At 40.0% G+C, this 24522-nt stretch overlaps 1 protein-coding gene across 1 annotated transcript in view; it reads right to left on the bottom strand.

The window, feature by feature from the left end:
- The window catches only part of RIT2 (Ras like without CAAX 2), a 264634-nt gene that overhangs the window by 172075 nt on the left and 68037 nt on the right, over positions 1 to 24522 (bottom strand). Inside the window, exon 2 of the mRNA XM_034774843.1 lies at positions 18259 to 18315. Within this exon, the coding sequence (XP_034630734.1) occupies positions 18259 to 18315 (57 nt within the window). The remainder of the gene's footprint in view (positions 1 to 18258; positions 18316 to 24522) is intronic.

Genomic DNA, 24522 nt, shown 5'->3' on the forward strand with positions numbered 1-24522 from the left:
CTTATTCTCACCACAGGGCCTTCCTCCTGGTGTCTGATAACGTTTGTGCTCCTCAGTCCTCCAGCAGCACGTCCTCTGACTCTCAGCTCCTTGCGCCTAGCTCCTCACGCTCACACCACAAACTGAAGTGAGCTCCTTTTAAAACCCAGGTGCCTTGATTAGCCTGCCTTAATTTATTCTAGAAGCTGCTTCTTAATTGGCTCCAGGTGTCCTAATTAGCCTGCCTGCCTTAACTGGTTCTAGCAGATTCCTGATTACTCTAGTGCAGCCCCTTCTCTGGTCACTCAGGGAACAGAAAACTACTAATCCAGTGACCAGTATATTTGCCCTCTACCAGACTCCTGTACCCCACTGGTCTGGGTCTGTCACAGTAGATATGGAAAAGTTCCTTCCCATCTTCATTTTTGTTCATGTAAATCTGGAGCACTGGAAGATCTAACTCATCTTTTGGACTGTAGAATTGTCCAGCTTCTGACAGCACACTGGATTTTACCTCTTTTGTATAAAAAATATTCTTTATTACCATCTCAAGAGATAATGTTTTTTTGGTATTTTCTCAATCCCAAGCCGTAATCAAATAGGTGGCAATTTTTGACCTTTTAGCATTGTGCAGAAGAGAGTTTTTATTAAGTTCTGATTCATGTTTTAATGTATTATATGAAAATTATATAGATAATAGTGTTTTAGATTGTGCATGTTTTTCTTTTTGCATGCGCAAGAGACATATGTCACATGTGATCTAATAAAACTGATTGATTAAGAAGCTTGTGGACCTTTCAGGTCTGAAAAATTGACCGGAGTGGAGTGAGTCAGGATCCTGGGATCTTTCTGAGCCAGGCTTGTTGGCTGAGCAGTTGAGCACATATTTAAAGTGAGTAGCACAACACATTTAGAATGTGGCTATACTGCATCATTTAGCAGGAAGATGGCTGACTCTTGAATGGGAAAAGAGAAAACCCACACAGAGGAGAAAAGAAAGAAGAACCCAGCTTGGGAAGGAGTGGCACCAAAGTTGGAGGAAGTGTTTGACCAGAAGGTTGGAGAGTCTGGAATTTTGATGGATCTGAATACAATTTGGTTTAATTTACCCTTGAAAGTTGGGCTGGAAACCATGTGAGAACATTCTTCTCAAGGGAATTGATGGGAGCTCTATTTCTAGGGACTTTTAAGACTAGACTGGATAAAACATGGACAAATCCACTATGGGGCATGATCCCATATTGGCTACAAAGAGACAGACTGGATGATCTACTAGGTGTTTCCAATCTCTGTCCTCCATAGCTTCTCTGTTAATTCTTACTTAAAATCAGGCCAGAAATAACAATACTAACAGACAAACAGAAAAGTGCCATTAAGTTGAGTGTAAGGTCTCACTTTGCCTGGGCAATAACAGCAGCGAGCTCCTCTATAGCACTTTTTATCAGTAGACTTCACAGCATTTTATAAAGGAGGTTAGTATCATTATATCAATTTTACAGCTATGGAAACTGAAACTCCAAAATGCAAAGCCACTTGCTCAAGATCAACCAGCAGTAGAGCAAAGACAAGAACCCAGATTTGCTAAATACCAGTTCAGCACACTGTCCACTAGGCCGCAATTCCTCTGCAGTTGAACAGTCTTTCAGCACTACAACTTCTGACTGGTAGTCCGAAATGCAAAGACATATGAAGACAAAAAATGTTTTTTGCTTCTTCAAACTAATAAAAAAAGGTTCATTTTGGGTTGATATTTGGATGAAGGTTTAGGGATGATCCTTGCTGTATCTGAAGAACTCCCCCATGCTTAAAAGTAGAAATGGGAGTACTTGTAAAGGTGCTGAGACACTATGGTGACTAGCTCCATAGAAATACCTAGAAACTCTACATATAAAGATGAAATAAATTAACTACTACTACTAATAATAATAATAATAAATAAAAACACAAGTTTGGTTCAGATGAGGGAACACCTCAGAAGCATTCAGCCTATATGATGACATGGTATAGAACATAGATGATTTAGGGTTAGTCTACACTACAAATTAGGTTGTCTTATCTACATCTGTCAGGGCTGTGAAAAATTTCATGTTTTGTGTGACATAGTTAAGGAAACCAAAGGCCCAGGGTAGACACAACTAGGTCAATGGATTAATTCCTTTGTCAACCTAGCTACTGCCTCTTGGAGAGAAGGATTTACTACTGTGATGGATAGAGGAACCCCTTCCATTGCTGTAGTAAGTATCTACACTACAGCAGTGCATCTGCAGAGGTATATCCTTAGCTAGCTAGCTAGAGAGACAGATCTACAATCAGGCTCTTTTAAGCAGTCTTTCCTATAAGATTTCTGGTACTTCCAGATTAGTATTTTGGTGCTTTCTTTTCCAATCCCAGACAAAGCTAATCTTACAAAAGAAAGAAACAAAAAAGGTTGAGTTCACGTCAATTTTTAATGTATGAAATCTGGTTCAACCCACCACCAATAGTTTATAATTTAAAAGAAACTGACGATGGTATTAAGGAATTCAAATCTTTATTAATCACATCCCCCAAGATGGAACATAAGTAACCAAACAGTATTTTAGACCAGGAAGTACCAGATACTTCACTATTAACAGAGATTACCAGACAGATTCCTAACAGGGTAAGAATCTGAATGATCCTGCAGTGGCAAAGTGGTGGGTTTCATGATCAAATATGTGTGTTCTATCTTTTGGCTTCTATGATTCTATCATAAATAGTGGGTTCGTCAGCTTTGTATCCCACAACACCACTGTGGGCCATGAAGAAAAGAAAGCATTCACCAATAAGCAAGTACATTTTTGGTATTTATATAAACTTAAAATATTTTGAGTCACATATTTGTCCTCTTTCATAAGCCCACCCAAGTATTTCCATGGCCTTGTTAAAGACCATTTAGCAATTTTTTTTAATGCATTGGTGAATCACCTTCTCGGCAACTGTTGAGAATGGGACACATCCACCCTGATTGAATCATTGACCCCCCCACACACTTGATAAGGCAACTCCCATCTTTTCTTGTGCTGTATATTTTATGCCTGCCTACTGTAATTTTCATTCCATACATCTGAAGAAGTGGGTCATAGCCCACGGAAGCTTATGCTCTAATAAATTTGTTAGTCTTTAAGGTGCCACAAGACTCCTTGTTATTTTAACTTTTGTAAATCTTATGGAAATTTGCATTTGACACTGAAACATCTCCCTCTCTACCCCCATTTCAATTAAAATGTGATATTGACACAGCCCTAATGCTCTCAACTCTTCGTGCCACTTATTTGACACTATGTCACACAGTGATATCTCATGAAAACAGGAAGCTGCTTTCACATCTCATTTGCATTATGTATTCATTTTGAGATTAGTCACATGGCTAATGAGCATCTTGGAGGGTGTCCAGTTTGCCACACTATGTCATGCTTCCCTTCCCACCACTTTACTACATTAACTCTCTGTGATAGTGCCAAGGATTGCACAGAGTATAAATTGCTCTTATCCATTTGTTCCAGAAAATGATCACATCTACCGCTACTTGGAAATTGTTTCCATTGTTGAATATAATTAAATATTAAATATATAGCAGAAATCACTTCATTTTCTCCAAGTGCTAACTGCTGAAATTTTGCCTGAATATGGTCTATCCAGCAGTGCAAGACTTCCCCCCACTTTCTTACAAAATAACATGTTTCTGTCTGGAAATTTTAAACTGGAAAGTTTTTGGCCAGCCTGTAATAAATGGTCATTATTAATGCTGTAGTGTGAAGACATAAACACAAAGAGCCATGCTTTAAGCAGCACATAGAATATTCCGTAACTAGTAAGTTCCTACATTTATTAAGCTCCCTGCTGCAGAACACTCTGGGGTCCTCTCTGGTAACTGTGAAGGACCAGGAACTTTATAACCTCTCCACATTTCCCTTTCTTTATAGTACAATTAAAACAAGTTATAAACCAAAATTTATACACATAAAAATTCAAAATAAACTTCAAATTCCTTTAAATTATACTACTATGTCTCTTTATCAATTATATTTAAATAGTCCTTAGCAGTAATCCAAGGATCGAGACTTTGTTTTAATTTCTGCTGAGTTTGTGCATGGAGTCCCTTGCACAGCGGAGCTCACTTCCTGACAGAGCACTAGCAGGTTCCAGATACTCTCTTCGTTGTGCTGGGAACACTGAAGATGAACCCAATTCCTCCAGAGTAGTCCTTTTTGTTCAGGTAGTATTTTTGTTCTGTGTCAAACATTGACGTTTTGTTTCTACCAAATTTTTATTTCAGCATCCTGATTTCAAAAAGCCTTCAGATCAGGTCCTTTAGCCTGAGGTTCAAGGTGGATCAGTGCCACAGGTAAAGGTATCCTCCATCATCTTCACATCAGAAGTTATGCTGAAGATAGTCCAGACCTGAGCAGTGTTGACAGATATACCAGGAGTGCTGTATATGGGTCCACTGATTTTTGCAGATGTCTTTTTAAAGTCTGCACCTCTTTCTCAGTAATGTGGACTATTAGTATCATGTTGAAAATCAAAGTCCTGTGCAAATGCTAGAAAAGTTTAAGAAGTAAATTGAAGCTAATTATCAGATATGAGGACTTCAAGAACTCACAAGTATTGACTTTAGTTTCTGGATGATCTGTGCTGATTAAGTCTGTGTAAGTATAGCCACGTCAATATATCTGGAGAAGTAATCAGCTGCAATAACGTAACTGTGTCCTTTCCAGGGAAAAAAAAAACATATCTGTGGCTACCTGCTGCCAAAGTCTGTCAGGTAACTTCGTAGAAAATAATGGTTCTGGTGATATTTTCCCCTTTTTACATATTTTACAGCCATCTACTAAAGTTTAAATTTGCCTACTCAGACTGGGCCACAATATGGAGTGTTTTGCTTATGCCCTGCACTTATTTATACCTTGGTGTCCCTCATGGATTTTGGAGATCATCTCTTTCTGAAGTGTCATGGGGATAAGAATGTACCATCCTTTCAGAAGCAGGCCATCAGCCATGTGAAGGTCATTGTGGTCCCGCCAGCATATTAGTAAGGCTCTTGAAGGTTGCCTCCATCAACCCCACCCTCTTTGGCAGAGTTGAGTCAGTTTCTGGCAAGTCTCATCCTTTTGTTGTTCTCTAATTTGCTGAAGTTGGCTGGCAGATTCTGGGAATTGCTGCCATAACATGTACCGTCAACTGTTAGTGACTGCTTAATTGGGGCTCAAGAAAGAGTGTGTGCTGCTATGACTGCTGTCCCTCATACGTATTCAATGTCAAAAGAAAACCACATCGACCTAAATCTTTGACTCATAGGTAGAAGGTCATCCAGTGGTTTGGAATCTTGTAATGCCCCTAAGGGTTTGTAGTCTGTTCCTATGTTGAAATTCAATCCAAACTGAGCCATTCACAAACCCAAATGACTGCTAGAGCTTTCTCTTCCATATGACCATACCACTGCTTTGTTTCTGTGAAGCTTCTTAATATGAATACAACAGGTCTCTGGTCTACTTCTGGCTTCTTCTGTGAGAGCACTGCTCCTAAATGATATGAAGGTATGTCCACTGATACAGTTGGATAGTTTACCTAACATTGTGCCAAAACAGGTGGTAATGTCAGCAGTACTTTTATTTTATTAAATGTGTTTTGTTGTGGAATAGCTCAGATTCACATAACATGACCATTAAGAAGATCTCTTAAAGGTTGTTGGATGAGCTAAATTTGGTAAGAATTTCTCAAAAATGATTTGTCATGCCCAGGAATCTTCTTAGAGCATAAACTTCTTTGGGTTAGGGTAACGCAAGTAATAACTTCAGTTTATCCAAATCCAGCTGTATTGGGATGTGGCATGGGGCTGTGAGAGCAAAGGGAGTTGCTGATGACACCAGTTTTATTTTGTATTCCCTGGACAGTTTTCGTAGCCCTGTGAAGGTATTTCCTGTAGTTTAATTTTGTTGTTGTTAATGCATTCCAGTTTCTCTACTAGATACAGTCCTTATAGTAGGGAAGGTGTCAATCCTTGTATTACATATATTATTTCATGAAGAACTTTCAGTCCTTTCTCCAGTTTCCCAAAGAAATGGCAACAAACATCCAATGTATTGTTATAGCCCCATACAAAATTTTTGCAGATCTCCATTCTGGGATTGATTTTTTTTTTTTTTTTGGAATTGCAGTAGCTGCTGCCCCACTATCAGTTTTAAATGTCAGTTTTTGACCATTTAAATCTATGCTTGTGTACCAAGGTGCTGTTTGTTCTATTGAGGATGTAGTCCCTAGAAGTATTGACTCATTGTCATAGAATCATAGAATCATAGAATATTAGGGTTGGAAGAGACCTCAGGAGATCATCTAGTCCAATTCCCTGCTCAAAGCAGGACCAACACCAACTAAATCATCCCAGCCAGGGCTTTGTCAAGCTGGGCCTTAAAAACATCTAAGGATGGAGATTCCACCACCTCCCTAGGTAACCCATTCCAGTGCTTCACCACCCTCCTAGTGAAATAGTGTTTCCTAATATCCAACCTAGACCTCCCCCACTGCAACTTGAGACCATTGCTGCTGCTTCTGTCATCTGCCACCACTGAGAACAGCCTAGCTCCATCCTCTTTGGAACCCCCCTTTAGGTAGTTGAAAGCAGCTATCAAATCCCCCCTCACTCGTCTCTTCTGCAGACTAAATAACCCCAGTTCCCTCAGCCTCTCCTTGTAAATCATGTGCCCCAGCCCCCTAATCATTTTCATTGTTATCAGATACCACTCCCTTTTGGATTGTTTCCATTACTCTGGGTGACCTGCAAGCTATTGCAAGATGTCCCATTTTGTGGCATCGCCTACATTCTGGTTCTTTTGCTGGCCAGCTGTGGCTTGGTGTTTTGCCACATCTTCCACAGCTTTTTCCAACAATCCCTCTTATTAAGTGGGAGACCAAATAACCTGTCTAGTGGTGCACTGTTCTTATGTTGTAAATTTGGTGTGAGTGCTCCTTTCACTTGTGTATTTTTCTCCTCTTTGCTGTGTCAGTATTGTCTGATACCATCTTCCCTGTTCTGCTAGCATGTAAGTGACATTGCATAAAACCATAGAAACAGCATTCTCACTTTTTGCTATAGCTTTTGCTAGCATGAGATCCGTGTCTAACTTAAAAACTGTGCTTATAAACTGGTGTGTCTTATGTCAATATCCTGTCTCATATTGGTTCTCCTTTTAACACTCCATATTTGCATTGTTCAGTAAGACTGTGAACGGCAGTAATAAAAATCTTAGCTGTTTCCCCTTGTTTTTGACACCTCCTATTAAATTTGGCCCTTTCATATATAATATTCGGTCTGCCTATCAAACAGGCATCAAAAGCCTCTTTCACTTTGGAGTATTCATTCTTTTCCTCAGCAGAGAGAGGTACCGCACATAGGGTATAATCATCAGCATCACCCATGTCAAATATCAGGACATTTACCTGATATTTTTGTGCTTTCTTCATTAAACTATAAACCACCCTATCTCCCCCTCCCCCCCAAAAAACCCACCCCTCAAATCTACAAATCCAGCAAGGCCAGCTGCCAGCTGACCAAATTACCAAAATAAAACTTTTCAAAAAGAGCTATTTGTGCTATTGCTGAGACAGGGCTCTGCCTTCTTTCTGTTGTTGCTTTACAGATCTCCTGCCTGATTAGAATTATAGAATCTCAGAGTTGGAAGGGACCTCAAGAGGTCCCTGGAAGGGACTTTCCCTAGTAATTCACTCTGGTGGTTTAGGGCTCTCCTTTCTTTCCTTTGCTCCTATAGAGAGGGATTCACAAACTTCTGACACCCTGTAGCGTGAGGATATACACACAGTAACAAGTAGAGTACTCTCTACCCAGGATGTTCCTAGTTTACTGAGCTCCCCATTGCAATACTTCCTGATCCTCTCTGGTAATTGTGGAGGACCAGGAATTCTATAATCACAACTCAGATGCTTTGATTAAAGTGTGGTAATACTCAAACAAATGACCCCATGCACATTTAGCTCCTGGGGTTCTGTATTTCCTCAGAGACTATGATAGCATATTTGATCAGTTTTCTATGCAAATATTTTTATATTTATCTTCTAGCACTGTAAACTCAACTTGGGATCTCAGAATGAAGCCAGCTTTCTCACAATTAGTCCAAAGGACAGAGTCTAAGGCCAGAAGGGACCATTTTGATCATCAAGCCTGATCTTCTGAACAACAGGTCACAGAACTTCCCCAAAATAATTCCTGTTTGAACTGGAGCATCTCTTTTAGAAAATACATCCAATCTTGATTTAAAAGTGGCCTGTGATGGAGAATCCACCACAATTCTTGGTAAATTGTTCTAATGGGTAATTACCCTCAGTCCTAAATATTAGTGCCCTTATGATTGTATCATATATGGGAAAGATCATCTCAGGTAAAGAGATCCAAAATCCTTTGTTGCTTTCTAGGTCAGAACCTAGTAGAAATCAAAATAAGTATTGCCTGAAAATTAGCTGGTAGCTAAGGCAGCTCATGGAGCATATGTTTGTAACATGGTGAATGAAACACCACATACTAAGCATTCTGCTTCACTCTGTGCTAGGTGCAATTTTCTAAACTCAACAAGACCTTAAATGATATTTCAGAAATATCACTGGATCATCCAAAAATGCTGGGGTTCACCTGTAAGGGGGATATCTTGTCTTCACACTTCAAGATGCATTTATAGTTATATTTCTATAGAGATGAATCACCATAGAAAAACAAGGTATAACTATGATAATCTCTGAATAGTAAAGCATAATACAGGGGGCTGATAGTCATGGAAAAGCCATCTCCTCAGGGCATTGTGATGAAGGAGGAAAAAAGCCAAATACCTGTAGTCCACTAGTGATGTCACAACAGCTTTTTCCTATCCGGAATAAATTCTTCACTAGTAGGGGAAGAGATTCTATTTTGTTATTTTTTTGTTCAATACAAATAAATGATTGTCACTTTGGATTCCACTATTTAGTTAGATTTTTGAAGGTTAGTTAAGCATATACCTATCCTGACCACAGGCTTAATTGGAGTAAATGGTACCACATACATGCTTACAGTTAGATATGTGCTTAAACACTTTGCTGGAATAAGTCTGAAGTACATAAGGCCCCAATCTGATAACTGAAGCAAATGACACTGCAGACAGGACTGCCTGTGTCAGGCCAGTTATAGGACTAGGATTTGGATATGCATTTTGGAACTCAATCTTGAAAATGTTGCCTGCCCATGATGTGGAAGGCCTTGGCAAGAAATTTGGGGTTTTATGACATCGAAAAATAAAATCCAGCTGGCAGTTGGTTTGTTTTCAACTTCAAGCCAAAACAATACCAATTTCCTAGAAATGGATTTTCTGCACACGTCCGTAAATTAAAAAGTGACTAGTTGATGTGATTTGATGGCACTTTTACAGGAATTTAGCCTGTTTTGTTTTCACTGTTGGTGGGGGAAGCCTACTTTGTTATCTGAAATCTAACAGCTGTAGGTTAGGATGCCTTGAAAATAGATTACTTGATTCCGGTCACAGATTCAGGGGTATGTCTCATCCAGAATCAACGGGTGACAAGCAAAGAGTTTCCCTCTCTCACAAACACACCCTTCCATCGCAATAGATATTACACACCCTAACCTTCACAAAGAGATGCTACAATAGGCAAACCAGTTAGGATAAATTAGCAACCTCCCACTTTATACCAAAGGACTTTCTCCCCCAAATTAGGCTATGTCTACTCTAGAGACTGTGCCACTGCAGCTGCGCCGTTGTCTATGCTGATGAGAGACAGCTCTCCTGCCAGCATAATTAAACCATCCCTAACGAGCGGCGGTAGCTATGTCAGGGGGAGGGGAGGAGCTCCTGCCAACATAGTGCTGTCCACACCTGTGCTTTTGTCAGTAAAACTTAAGTTTTATGTTGGTCAGCAGTGTGAAAATACACACCCCTGACTGACAAAAGTTTTACCCACAAAAAGTGCAAGTGTAGACAAAGCCTTAGAGTGAATGGTTTTTGAGATTTCAAATACAATAATAATTGCATTTATAAAGTGTCCCCAGAGCTATCAAGCCAATTCTTAGAAACTACACAGTTCTGTCTGATCAGGAATAATTCTATTCACTTCAGCTGATACTGCCTGTTTATCTCAAGTCTGAATTTGCACCAATAAATACAGTAGTTATGAATTGGCTCCATAATGTTCCAACCACATTCCTGGATGACGTCAGCAGGGACATTAGACACAGCAAATAGCAGGCCATTGGAAAAAGGCCACAGTAGTTATCAGATAATTATTCCCCTGTTGATTATGTCAAACAGCTGTTTGTTAATTTTATTCCTCAGTATTTCTCATTTTCCACTCTTTTGGTACTTAATTGTTCCAGATGTGACTAGGAGTCAAACTAACATAATGTGACACAAAATATTGAGCCAGATTTTCAACTTGTGTAAAAGACTATAGCTTCATTGATTTCTGTGGAGCTATCCTGATATACACCAGCAGGGGACCTGCCAGTTGTCTCGTGGTATTTCTAGTTTCACTAAAAGCAAAGCATACGGGTGTGACATACCCAAGGTACAATCTGGACTGAGGAACAACTGTGTCCCCTCAGTTCTCCAGCTGGGGGTGCCTTTTACACTGCTTGGCTGGGAGAGCTACCACTCCTGGTCTGCTCTCATACGGCCTCCAGCAGCTACTTCCAGTAATAGTGTATGAATTCTGCAGCCAGTCACCCTCGGATTACACTGCAGAGCAACACCAGCAAACCAGTCCCAGACTTTCCCCCCAAATGTATATCTCAGCTCTCTCCTGCACAAAACAAGCTCAAAGTCCGTCATTTTATTAATCAAAAATGATATGCACAAATCCTCTTATCTCAACTAGGGGCTCCCAAACACTTCAACCACACTGGTTTAGATAAAACTATAAACCAAGTGTATTAATGACAAAAGGATAGATTTTAAGTGAATACAAGTAATGAGGTTTAAGAGTTAGAATAGATTACAAGAAAATAAAAGTAAAATGCAACTAATGCGTAATTTAACAACTACATGAATTCAAAGCAAAGTCTCCCTCACCACATGTTTCAGCAAACTTACTGGCTGAACTTCTTTCAGTCAGGATCCCTCCCCCCTTCCTTTGTTCTTCAGGTGTTATGGCTTCCATGGGCAGAGAGAAAGGGAGGAATGATTTGGGACATCTGCTCTCCCTTCTTATGGTTTTTTCTCTTCTTCAAGAAGCATCTCCAGCTGTGGTTCAGGAGACAGAAAGTCTGTGTGGACAGGAATCCAAAGCTGTTTTTTGTGAAGATGTAGATTTTTAATCGACACCCTCTTTCGTGCCACAGAGTGGGCACTTAACCAGGTGATAGTCCGTTTGATTTTGATGACAGCTGGCTGAGACATCAGCTTGCCTTTTGTATCTAGGGAACTGGTTTGTGGCCACTCCCCACAAACGATGTGGAACATGTTTCACTTATACCACACAGAGGAATCTTACAACTTTACATACAATGTTGCCACACACATATTATCAGGACAATATTGACCAGCCAGTTAAGAACATAAGAATGGCTATACTGGGTCAGACCAAATGTCCATCTAACCCAGTATCCTGTATTCTGAAAGTGCCAATGCCAGGTGCTTCAGAGGGAATGAACAAAACAGGTAATTAGCAAGTGGTCTATCCACTGCTGCCCATTCCCGGCTTCTCGCAAAAGTTGAGATTTCCAGTGATACTAGTCTGACTCACTAGATATGACTCACTAGTCATACTTTCACCAAGATTGCTACAATAGTGTGCAAGAGGTGAATACAGGGGTAAAGATTGTCACAACATGATATCTCATCAGAAAGTCTATTCTCACAAGAACTCCAGCCTGTCACAGTTAGGTCATGGCAGCCAAACCTAGTAGTCAGAGCCAGAGTCTGCAGTCACAAGACATGACTCAAGAGTCAACTGGATGGGGATACCAGGAGGTCCCAAGCAGAAGACAAAGGAGACTAGATCCAGTTTCAAAAGAATTGCAGTGGTGGTATAACATATCATGGAATATCATGAGTATGTAGGGACAGGTCCACTACAGCTGTTCAAAAAGGGTCATAAATTCTATAAATAAGCCAAAAAATTGCACAGGAATAGGAACACTTTCTGTATGGGATTATGCAGATGCACAGCAAGCAAGCATGGTGTGCAATGGCTGCACTTCCAAATATTAGCAAAGGGATGGTGGCCTGGGGTTCACAAAAACTGCCTGAAATGGGGCCATCCATAGTAGGTCATGGTGGCAACCGCATAGATTGTCAGAGTACGGCTGTTCTAGTAGTTATGAAACTAGTTGAAAACCTGGGTTCAATGCCCTCTTCTGTCACAAGCTTTCTGTGTGAGCCTGGCCAAGTCCCGTAGCTTCTTTAGACCACAAATTCCTATCTACTTTTCTACCTTGTGAGATGTTATGAGGATAAATACATGAATGAGCATGAGGTGCTCAGATAGCATGGTGATATGGGGGCTATATATGTACCCTAGATAGATGGGGTGCTGTGGTCCAGCACCTGATAACTAGTAAGTGGAGAGACATAATTCAGTGTGAAATCAGCCATGTGCGCTAGAGGCCCCCTGTCTACACAGGGAATGCTTGCTACCAACACAGGGACACCATAGGGGAGAGGCTTCTCTACTTCCCCTTTGTGCCACGGAGAGGCCTAGAAGGGACTTAAAGTGAACTAGAATCAACCCCTCAGTTTCTTTATATCTGAATATGCAGTTTCTGCTGAAATAAAGTCACTAGCAACATGAAGTAACTGTGGCCACCTGTCTAGCTAGTGTCAGCCAGGCACTCTGTTCTTTTCAGACTCCACCTATCAGAGAGTCTTATCTCTTACAAGCGGAAAGAGAGACACAGCTTTTTTTCTGAACAGCATAAAGCCTTCAGTGAAATCAGCTCGACAGTTGTAATGTCCGTAGCTCATCTTGCAACCTAAAGCTACTTAGGCTCACCTGCCATGTACCACGTAGTGTATTGTGCACTTGACAGATGGAAGCATTTCCCTAAGCTGATTACATCTATGTTTGGTTTGGACTGTGCACATGAGTTTTAAATGAAGAGGATCCAGCTCTTTGGCTTTCTGACGGATCGGAGTAAATAATGGTGAGAGCTCAGATTAGTTGAAGTAACCCCTCCTTTCTTTAACCCACTGTGGTCTTCATCAGCTCATATATATTTATGGTATGTAGCTACATTGAGTTCTGATTTACACCAGCTGAGGGTCTCTCAATTAGTCTCTTCAGTCGCTACTTTTCTGTACTCTTAACAATCCCTTGCTGTCTTATTTGTAAATTTCTTTCTTGGCCTATATAATGACAAATTAAACACTCAAATGCACCCAACAGTTTAGTCAGCCTTTAAATTCAAGAGCTGCTCTCTTTTAATATTATCCATTGTTCATAGTACAACTGTAGCTGGTTTTCTGAACAGCCTAATGGGAATTTTTTAGCATTCTCTTACAATTCAGACAATATATTATTTCTTTCATTTTGTCTCTGGCTGCACCGTTGACAACTGCACTCTTAGCTAGCACACCAGGGATTGAACGGGGGATATCCACAGCTAAAGGTATAAACAGCTACAGCTTGAACTAAAAAGCCAACTCTCTGTAGCTGGGGGAGGGGGTTGTAACTACTCATATTCTTTGTGGATCAGAAACAGAGGGGGACCTATAATCCCCACTTACTAGTGAGTTGTACACGTTCCAATTGGTTTGGAATATGCTGAACGGGGAGCTTGGTCCTAAGAGAGTTCAAGGTCCCTGATGTGCCAATAAAGTTGCCACTATTTTGTTTTCCATTTAGTACATATTCCATAGCAGGAATAGAAACTGAGCATTTCTCAGCATGTCTTGAGAGACAGCGGGGTCCAGTGGTTAGGGAACTTGGTTCTATATCCAGGTCTTCCATTGATTTGCTGTGCAACCGTTAGAAAGTTATTTTATTTTTCTGTTCCTCTATTTTTCTTCCCATTCTATGTCTTATTTATATAGATTGTAATCTCTTTAGGATAGCGACTGTCTCTTCTTATGTGTTTGTGCACAATGGGCTCTTGATTCTGACTGGGGCCTCAAAGTGCTACCTTGATACATATAATACATAATAATCTCTTCTATCTCTTTATTGATAATTATTTTTCATATTATGGTAGTGCCTAGAGGCCCACAAGCTAGGATTATGACAAGACAATACACAGTTAAACATGTGGTAGGTGATAGAAATGGGGGAAAGGTGGCAGGGAGAAGAGAACCATTATAGCCATTGAGAGCAATAAGTCATACACATGCACTCATCTTTAATATTAATTTGTCTGTTTATTGTAGTTAAGCTCTCTTTAGAACTGATATGCATGTTCTTTTTTTCGTAATTTTCTTTAAATGGTCATTAAAGTCCTAGATATTGTGCTGGGTGCATAATTTATAAATATATAAATGGTCTCTATGAAAATATCAACATTTACTAATTGTTTATTATTTCAGCAAAGTCAGGAGAAATGTTGTGAGCACTATTAAGACCTATATGTGGTTTCTTTTGACCTTACTAGGGCCTTTGATGCTATAAATTGAGATGGCCTGTGGACAGACATCTGCAAGTTTGGTGTCCTTGACCAAGGCTGCTTTTCAGATGCCTCTGTTGTCACCAGTGGAGTAAAACAAGGTTGTGTTCTTGCTCCAGTGTTATTTAGCATCATGTTTTGCTGATGTTCTAATAGAGGAATTCAGAAACATTGGTTGTGGCATATATATGCAATACCGTATGGATGGAGATGACCTATTGCCTGCACGCAAAGACAAAAGTTATGAAGACAATTATTCGTAAATTACTTTTAGTTGGTGATTGTGCTTTATTGGCCCATAACCTCAGGGACATTCAGTTGCTCATTGATTGCTTTGCAGATGCAGCAAAACATTTTGGTTTAACAATCAGCCCGAAGATAACAGAAGTCATGGTCCAGTCTCAACCGAGAAGTCCTGCAACTACTCCAGTTGGGTCTGTCGAAGATGTATCACTCAAAATGGTGACAAATGTTGTGACCTAGGTAGTATCATTTCATGGGATGCAATAATCAACAACATTACAAAGCTCATTGGCGTAGGCTGCGAGGCCTTCAGAAATCATCAGTATCATCTCTGGAATGAATACACTGTCAAACTGCAAACGAAAATTGACATTTACAGTGCTATTGTCATTACCACTTTCCTCAATGGCTGCAATATGTGGATTACTTATCAACACAACCTAAATTGCTTGGACCAATTCCACCTACACTGTCTATGGTGGATAATGGCAATTAAATGGCAAGATTTAATTCTAAACACCAAGGTCCTTGAATGCCTCAAGATCACAGGCAATGAAGCTTTCATAGTAAGAGTGCAACTGAGATGGTGCAGTCATGTGGTCTGTACGTCTGACGGTAGAATACCGAAAAGAGTCTTTTACAAAGAACTGCAGACTGGAACTCGGTTTAGGGGCAGACCAAGCAAACATTACAAAGACACTCTCTCAAGACCAACTTCCAATCTTGCAAAATTGACCTCAACACCTGGGAGCTCTTAGCCCATGACACGATTTGATGGCAACAGCTCTGCCATCTCAGACCGAAACATTTTGAGAGCTCACTGATTGCTGCAAACAAGGAAAGACCTAACTTCCTTCTAGATCCCTGTTCACCCTAGTAGGGTGTGGTTCACAGACTCAACTTGTCATTAATTATATTTAGGATTCACCCAGATAACACAGGAGAAAACTTAACCCTTGTCCAACAAAAGAAACTATTAGCTATTGCCTTTATCCAGAGAGCAAAGAAATGAAGGGATCTGGAAAGAGTTAAAAATAAAAGGAATGAAGTACTCCCAGTGGACACTTCCAAGCTTCTGCTTTCATGCTTTCTTCTTTATAGCCAGATAAACGTGCTTTCAGCCATCTGTCAGTACAGAATGTCCAGCGAAGGTAATCCGAGGTGATGGATGTGTCCAGTGGATGTCCAAAGGGATAAATCTGCATTCATTACTCACTGCTCCTTTTAAAGGTGATACCTCTAAGATCTATAACAATGCCTAACCTCTTCATAATCAAGCAGTAGTAACCAATAGGTAATGAGAGTCAGAATATTTGTAACAGTGATTTGAAACAGCAATTAAAAGTAATGATAAGCATAAAACATTGGGCTGCATTGTGTGTAATCCTTCTAGGAAGTGGAGGCATTGCTCCTGGACAGCACTGCCTGTTCAGTTAGCTTTCTTACAGAGATATGGGGAGGGAAGAGGCAAAAGTGTGGTCCTGGTACAACCCTGCTTCAAACTAGCCTGGTGTTACAGGAGTGCTCTAGAAAAGAGAGAATTCTTTATATCGATAAACAATTAATAGTTCAAATTCTAGTAGTTGGCATGCAAGACTATGCAGCATAGATCCTGGATTTTGAAGGTCCAGTAAAACTTCTTGTCGCTATGCACTCTAAATGGCTTCCCTGTGTGCAGCACTTCACGTACAGCTCTTAACTCCTCACGCAGAAGGGAACCCGCGTTGGACTCTTTCAACAAGATCCGCTCCTACTGCTCATGCATTCGCTGAGCCCCAAGAGGAAATCCAGTGGAAACAACCAGAAGTTCTCCTGGACGTCTTTTCCAGCTCAGTCCCTTCCCATTCTGGCTTAACAATATGATCTTTAAAGCAGAAGCAAGTTTCTAAATACGATAGATTTGAAAGTGTTCTCCTGGATGAATTTCAACCCTTTATTTATTACAGGACAAATTCTCTGTTGACATAAGTCCATTGACATCAAGAAAATTAACCCAGAAGAGAGTGTGACCCTAGGCTGCATCTATAGTGCAGTAAACCCAGTACTCAGAGTTATTTTTTCATAAAAACAGCAACAATGTTTATTGTGATAAGAAACGGTTTGAAAATAGGAAAGCAATCCATAGAGGTTGAAAACAACAAGGAGTCCGGTGGCACCTTAGAAACTAACAGATTTATTTGGACATAAGCTTTCATGGGTAAAAAACCCACTTCTTCAGATGCAAGACCTTACATAGAGGTTGAGCATTTTCTCTCCCTGATGGAATAATACAGGATGTTGAATGGGCCTTTTCCACCAGCAAATTCTGCCCTTGTTAACACACAGTAAGCATTAATTAGATTTCATGGCTTCACTCACCTATTGGTAAAAGAGTTTTCTTTCACAGTGTTTCAGGACTGGCATCACAAATGCAGAGCTGGCCTTGACTATATGATGGATAATGTTTTCATCAATTGTGGCATTCTGTGACAGCAAATTCCCCGGGTAGCAAAACTTCACCACAGACACAAGACGAACATTGCTGATCTTAATAATTAGGTAAAGATGTACATCACCTTATACTGTTTGGTACAATACTTTAGTTTTCTTCAGGCTGATTGTGAAACCAAAACAATTGACTGCATGAGTGACGTGATCAGTTATAAATTGAACATTACCAACTGAGTGAGCAACGACTGCACAGTCATCAGCAAATAAAAGCGCCTTAATAAAAAAATAATTTAAATAAATCTTTCATGTGGGCATGGGAACTGATGGGAACAACTTCCCATCAGTGCAGAACTGGATAAATACTTCTCTGTCAATGTCCTGAAATGCATCCATCAAAATATGTGAAAAAAAGATGAAAAAGAATGTGGGAACCAGCATGCAACATTGTTTGGTGCCATTCGTGACAGAGCAAGGTGGTGGCAGATATGGCATGCCACTATTAACCACTTTGAAATCTGGCACATTAAGACCTAATGTGAAAAAGGTGAACACTGCAAAGCAAGGATTCAACAGCCTGCAGTGGTCATGGACAATCCTGTCTGTCCTACATGTAGCAGTGTTTATGGTTCTTGCATTAATATGACCTTGCATACACGTGTTCACCAATAGTGTTGGCTGAATTCTCACACATTGACATCAACATGACACTTCCTTATTTCAGGACCAACTGTCTATCACATGACCCTGACACAGCCAAATGACCATCAAACAAATATCATTGTCAATATGAGAGTTATAACTCCCAGGCATTTCACAAAGCATTGTTAGGTGGTTGCCACTGCCCTGCCATTCCCATCTTGCTAATTGCAAGGGGAATCCGAGTATAGAAAAGGGATCCCAGTATAGAAAAGGGAACCCAGTATGTACAGATTGAGAGTAAATCTCATAAAGCAGCCAGATTGGATGGAATAAAGAAAAAAACAATCTGTACTCACCTATGGTTGGATCATGATAATCAGGAAACCGATGGCTTATGAACTGCATAGTCATTGCTGGGGAGGAGAAAAAGAGAGAGGTTACAAATGAAAACAGTGAAGAGATAGGGGGTGAAATAAAGCAGAGGGAAATGTAGGCAGAATTCAGAAACCCAAACAGCAGCCTGGTCATGAATGGTCCAAGCACTTGGCTGATATTTGCAATTGCACAGACAAAGCCCGATTCATTTTGTGTGCCTTTCTCTGCAGACTGTTTTCCCAGCCTTAGTAGACACCAATCACTAGAGTATTATAAAACAGGACAAGAGGATATGCTCTAGGGAACAATCTTGTAGCAGGCTGCGACAGGTTGATAAAAATAGCTTGTGAATGTCTTAACTTGGTCTTAATTGGGACTACTCAGGGGACAATTATTGGCCAACTCATCCCCTTTGTGAAAATAATACATGGGAACAATTTCAAAAAATATGAGTTTCATGTAGCATCAGGGTCTGCATGCCCCACAGAACAACAAGGGGTTTTGGAGGATAAAATCAACAGATCCATGCATGGGTCATCAACCCTCCATGCCCCAAGTGAGCTACTGCCCTTGTAACACTGCTCTTCTCTAAAGACAGGTTTCAGAGTAGCAGCCGTGTTAGTCTGTATCCACAAAAAGAACAGGAGTATTTGTGGCACCTTAGAGACTAACACATTTATTTAGTCTCTAAGGTGCCACAAGTACTCCTCTTCTCTAAAGAGGGATTCAGCCTTGCAGATGGAATGTTAGCTTTGTTAAAGTTGGCCCAATCAGTATTAATTTACCCATAAAAATGTGTGGGGTTAATGGAGAACCAATGCTGCCTCTTGGTGATCCCCAGACCGTGAACCACAGTATAAATGGATTATTAAACCTGTGTAACGTCAAAGGAAGAGCTTATACAGGGTGAGAGGATAGGAGGAAATGATGCCAAAGTACCTCATAAATATAAAGGTCTTTATAGGCTTTCCAGACATTAATAACTTGTGCTTGTGAGGTAGGAAAATACCTCCCTTTTGCAGCTGGGGCAATGAGGAACAGAGAGTTCTAATGAAAAATCTGTGGGCATTTCGTTAATATATATTTAAATACAATAATGGAAAAATACAACATTAAACATTATGCTAATTGAAATACACCCCAGTTTCTTCTTTTTCAAAAACTTTATTGAGCAGCTTCTCTATTAAAATGTCAGAGATGAGAATGATGAGAATGTCATGTCTATTTAGCATCTGGTTGAATACTATGTAACACCTTGGCACTGGCCAAATATCTCCCTTACGCAAAACTGTTGCTCATATTCTCCCAGTTATACAATGGCCCACTCCTACTCTTAATCAGGTGCTCCATGAGGTATCTCAAGGAACCAGCATGATTAAGCATTCCTTATTAAGTAAAGTATCACGAAAGTATCATCACAGGGAGAAATTGTTTTAAATGTTGAAGAGAAAATAAAATGAGGTCCAAGCAGAGTCCTTAAGGTGAATGTGTAATGGACTCTTCTGATACACTCCTTTCCTAGCAAAACCTCATCATCTTATATGAATAATCCAGAATTGTACAAAGGCTTGGCCTACATTACAGAGTTAGGTCAACATAAGGCAGTTTATGGCTACCTAATTATGTCAATGTCTACACTACAGTGCTGCTTCCACCAAAGTATGTAGCCCTCTGCACCAACATAGTAACTCCACCTCCATGAGAGGCATGTTGATGTAGTTATGTTGATGTAGTTAGGGGACACAGTGTCTGGGTAGACACTGTATTACCTACATCGGCTATTGGCTGTCAGCCCTGAATGAGGCTCCTCCCTCCCCAACACTGACAGCCCGAGTTGTCAGCTGGGCACTGGGCTCACAGCTGGGGCTGCCGGCACTGATAACTTGGAGTGTCAGTGCCAGGGTGTGGGGGGAGCCCAGCTGTGAGCCTGCATCTGGCTGACAGGGAGGGGAGGCAGCTCTCAGCCCCATGCTTACAGCTGAAGCTGTCAGCCCCAGGGCTGCTGGGCTCTAGCTGTCAGTGTCCCACAATGCCCCACTTCAGTCGGTGGAAGCGCTCCAGGTGAGCCGGCGCACCACCTACAGAAGGAGCAAGTGTGGACGTGAACCACCACTTTAATTACTGCAGTGACTGTATGGCAACTTAAGTCGACTTAATTTAGTAGTGTGGACAAGCCCAAAGTAACATCAATTGCAGTACCCAATTTCATATCTGATGCTGCTTGCAAACACGAACTCTCATTAAATATGATGCAGGAGACAAACAATCCTTCTTTACATTATATGGAATCCTCCCATCAGATTATTTTATGCCTGAATGTTACCCACCAATAAAAGTTTTAGAAAATTCATTTCAGGCAGCCAGCAACTAACTCATATCATTTTGTGGTGGTGGTGTTTCCTGAGGGTGAAATTGATCTCTGTGCAGATGGCCAGCAACATGTAAGTCACACTTAAGTCTTATTTTAAGGGCTTAAATGGTACATAACCCTCATGAAGACCATCAGAACTAGCCTGAGTTTGCTTGGGCCAATTGATATTGGAGTGACATCTGTTGGCTAAGAAAGTCTGGATGGGGTCTCAGATCCCATCAATGTCACCCCTTCCTTAGACACAGCTGTGTTGATAAATCTCCTGATTTTATAGCAGCCCATAATATTTGGTGTTTCATCAGTGTCAAAGAGATTGCATGGGGATCTCATCTTTCATTGAAAAGAAAAAAATAACTTTCTAGCCCTAAAAGTTGCAGGGAAACGGTTGAAAATGTGAAGTGAGTTGACCATAAAGGCTCAGAACCAGAAGGCAAATAAAACAAAATCAAAGAGATTTTTTTTTAAATAAATCTCATTATCTTTAAACCAATCTCATGACTTTTAGTGGAGCTTGACTCGTCGTTTTTGAACGTTTGGAGTTGGCAATACATCATATTGTAACATAATTATACCTAGCTCTTATAGAGCTCTTTTCATCAGCAGATCTCAAAACACCTTTTAAGAGGGATCAGTATCATTATTCCTATTTTACAGGTGGGGAAACTGAGGCACATGGCAGGGCAGCAAGCTGCCCAAGGTCACCCAGTATGCCAGTGCTAGTAATAGAACTCAGGTCTCAAGTCCAATGCTCAGTCTACCAAGCCATGCTACCTCCCCTAAGACACATATAAGATACACTCCCCTATTCCTGGGTTGAATATAGTGTCTTTTCCCTGATCCCAGCATGTTAAATCAAAAATGAGATTCTACCTAGGATATCTTGTCTGGCAGAGCAGATAGCCATTACAGCATCCCTACTTTAAAAATTATTTATGTTAATTAGTCCAGAATTGCATTACTTTGTTGAAATACTCTTTCCTGCTCCTAACTTAGGGAATCATGGGTTAACAAGATGCTCTGACAAAATGTTACAGCAAAGCCGGATTAAATATTTATTACCATGTTAATAAAATATTGCATATTTAGGATAGACAAATATAAATGTTAAGGAGCAACATTATAAATTCATAGCAACACAGAAAGGATAACTGTTTTTAAAAGCTCATTTAAAGTCCACATACCATGAGTGAATAAAACAACATGCAGTTACACTAATGTTTTCAGTCTTGTGTGCCATCAAATGCATTACTTTTTGAGTACTGTATGTATTTGGGTACTTCCATATCCAGGCCATGTGTTTTTAACCCAGCAATGTTTTTAGACACCCCCATCTGATAACTATTTGGTGGCCTGTGAAAAATAAGTTAATGCCCAATATAATATTCTCAGTTTCTTATCAGACGTGGAACCACTGAGACCCATCCCATAAGATTCAGGCATACAAGCCTTTATTGCAACTTTTCTGAGATCACACACTGTCTGCACAGCAGATGGATCCAACTAGTTCCGTTCCCTTGTGTGTGCTATTGCCAGCTCTCTTAAAGGTACACTCCACTAATCCAGTCTCAATCCAGTTCCCAGTGGACCAATGTCCATGTCACAAAAACTGTTGTGACAACTGAAATTCTCACCAGAAGCCAAGGACTCAGGATTAAACTTTACCGTTTTCCATGGACCAGGCCAAAGGCAGTGCCCTGTTAAATCCATAGCACAGGATTTAAGTGGAAATTTTGTTGTTCATAGATTTAAATGATTCTAATGTCAGAAGAGACCACTGTGGTCATCTAGTCTGACCTTCTGTATAACACAGGCCATAGAATTTCCCAACAAAATTCTGTTTGAACTACAGCATATCTTTCAGAAAAACATCAAATCTTGATTTAAAAATTGAAAGTGATGGAAAGTCCTTTCCAACTCTTGCTAAGGTGTTTCGGTGGTTAATTACCCGCACAGTTAAAAATGTATGCCTTATTTCCAGTCTGAATTTATCTAGTTTCAATTTGCATGGGGTCATAGGCATTGCACTGGCCGTTTACACTAATGTGCAAGAAGACTGGATTTACATTGTCATTTCTAGATTTTTTTTCCCTCCCGAGAAAGATTGAGGCATTCTGCTCTGGGGTAGCATTGACATATGCAGTGCCCATGTCAAACCTGTTAAGCAGCTACATAGTGAACTTTAGTCTTTTAAGAGTCAAATTCAATACAGGTATAAAAAAGCACAATTTAGTTGGAGACAGTGAAATGATAACTCGGAATCATTTAAGAAGAACTTACCAGATGCCCAAAAAGGAACAATCCAAAAATTGAGGAAGAAGGCTGTTCTGGTTAAAAAACAGACCTGGTTTAGAGGGAAGTGAAGGCAACTATAATAATAATAATTAATAATAATAAATGTATAACAAATGGAAGAAAGGGGAAGTTGATACTAATAAATACAAATCAGAAGTTAGGAATAGTGGAAAACTGATAAGGGAAGCAAAGAGACACAAAGAGAAATATTCGGACAGCAGAGTTACAAAAATAAGGAGTCTTTTAAATGTATCAGGAACAAAAAGAATCCTGACAATGGTACTGGTCCATTACTAGATGGAAATGGTATACTTATCAATAATAATGCAGAAAAGGCAGAAATATTCAATAAATATTTGTGTTTTATATTTGGGGAAAAGCAAATGATATAGTGCCATTATATGGTGATGATAACACTCTTTCTATTCCATTAGTATTTCTGGGATGTTAAACAAAAGCCACTAAAGTTAGACATTTTTAAATCAGCAGATAATTTGCATCCAAGAGTTTTGCTGGACTGTTAATGTTGCTTTTCAATAAGTCTTGGAGCACTGGAGAAGTTCTAGAAGATTGGAAGAAAGCTAATATTGTGCCAATTTTAAAAAAGGATAAATAGGATGACCTGGGTAATAATAGGCCTGATAGCCTATTATCGATCCCAGATAAGATAATGGCACCACTGATATGGGATTTGGTTACTAAAGAATGAAAGGAAAACATGTAATCAATGAAAATCAACATGGGTTTGTGGAAAATAGATTATGTCCAAACTAACTGAAATTGTTTTTTTAATGAGATTTCAAGTTTTGTTGATAAAGGTAATAGTGTTGACTTAATATACTTAGACTTCTCTAAGGAGTTTGACTTGACACTGCATGACATTTTGATTAAAAAACTAGAACAATATAAAATTAACATGACATACATTAAATGGATTAAAAAGTGGCTAAATGATAGATCTCCAAATGTAATTAATTATAAGTTGCCAATTGTCATCAAGGGTTGTGTGTTTCCAATGGTACTTTGCAGGGATCAGTTCTTGGCCCTATTTTTATCAGTGACCCGGAAGAAAACATAAAATCATCACTGCTAAAGTTTGCAGATAACACAAAAATTGGGGAAGTGATAAATAATGAATAGGACAGGTTGTAGATTCAGAGCATTCTGGATTGCTTAGTAAACTGGGCGCAAACAAACAACATGTGTTTTAATACACCTGAATGCAAATGTACACATCTAGGAACAAAAAATGTAGGCTGTACTTACAGAATGGGGGACTTTATCCTGGAAAACAGTGCCTCTAGAAAAGATTGGGGGGTCATGGTGGATAATCAGCTGAAAATGAACTCCCAATATGATGCTGTGGCCAAAAGAGTGAATGGGATCGTTGGATACTTAGGGCTTGTCTACATTACCCGCTGGATCGACAGGCATCGATCGATCCAGCGGCGGTTGATTTATCGTGTCTGGTATAGATGCGATAGATCGACCACCGAGCACTCTCCCGTCGACTCCAGTACTCCACCGGAGCAAGAGGAACAGGCGGAGTCGACGGGGGAGTGTCAGCAGTTGACTCATCGCA

This window comes from Trachemys scripta, chromosome 6 (assembly GCF_013100865.1).
Source record: "Trachemys scripta elegans isolate TJP31775 chromosome 6, CAS_Tse_1.0, whole genome shotgun sequence".
Classification (NCBI taxonomy): domain Eukaryota; kingdom Metazoa; phylum Chordata; order Testudines; family Emydidae; genus Trachemys; species Trachemys scripta.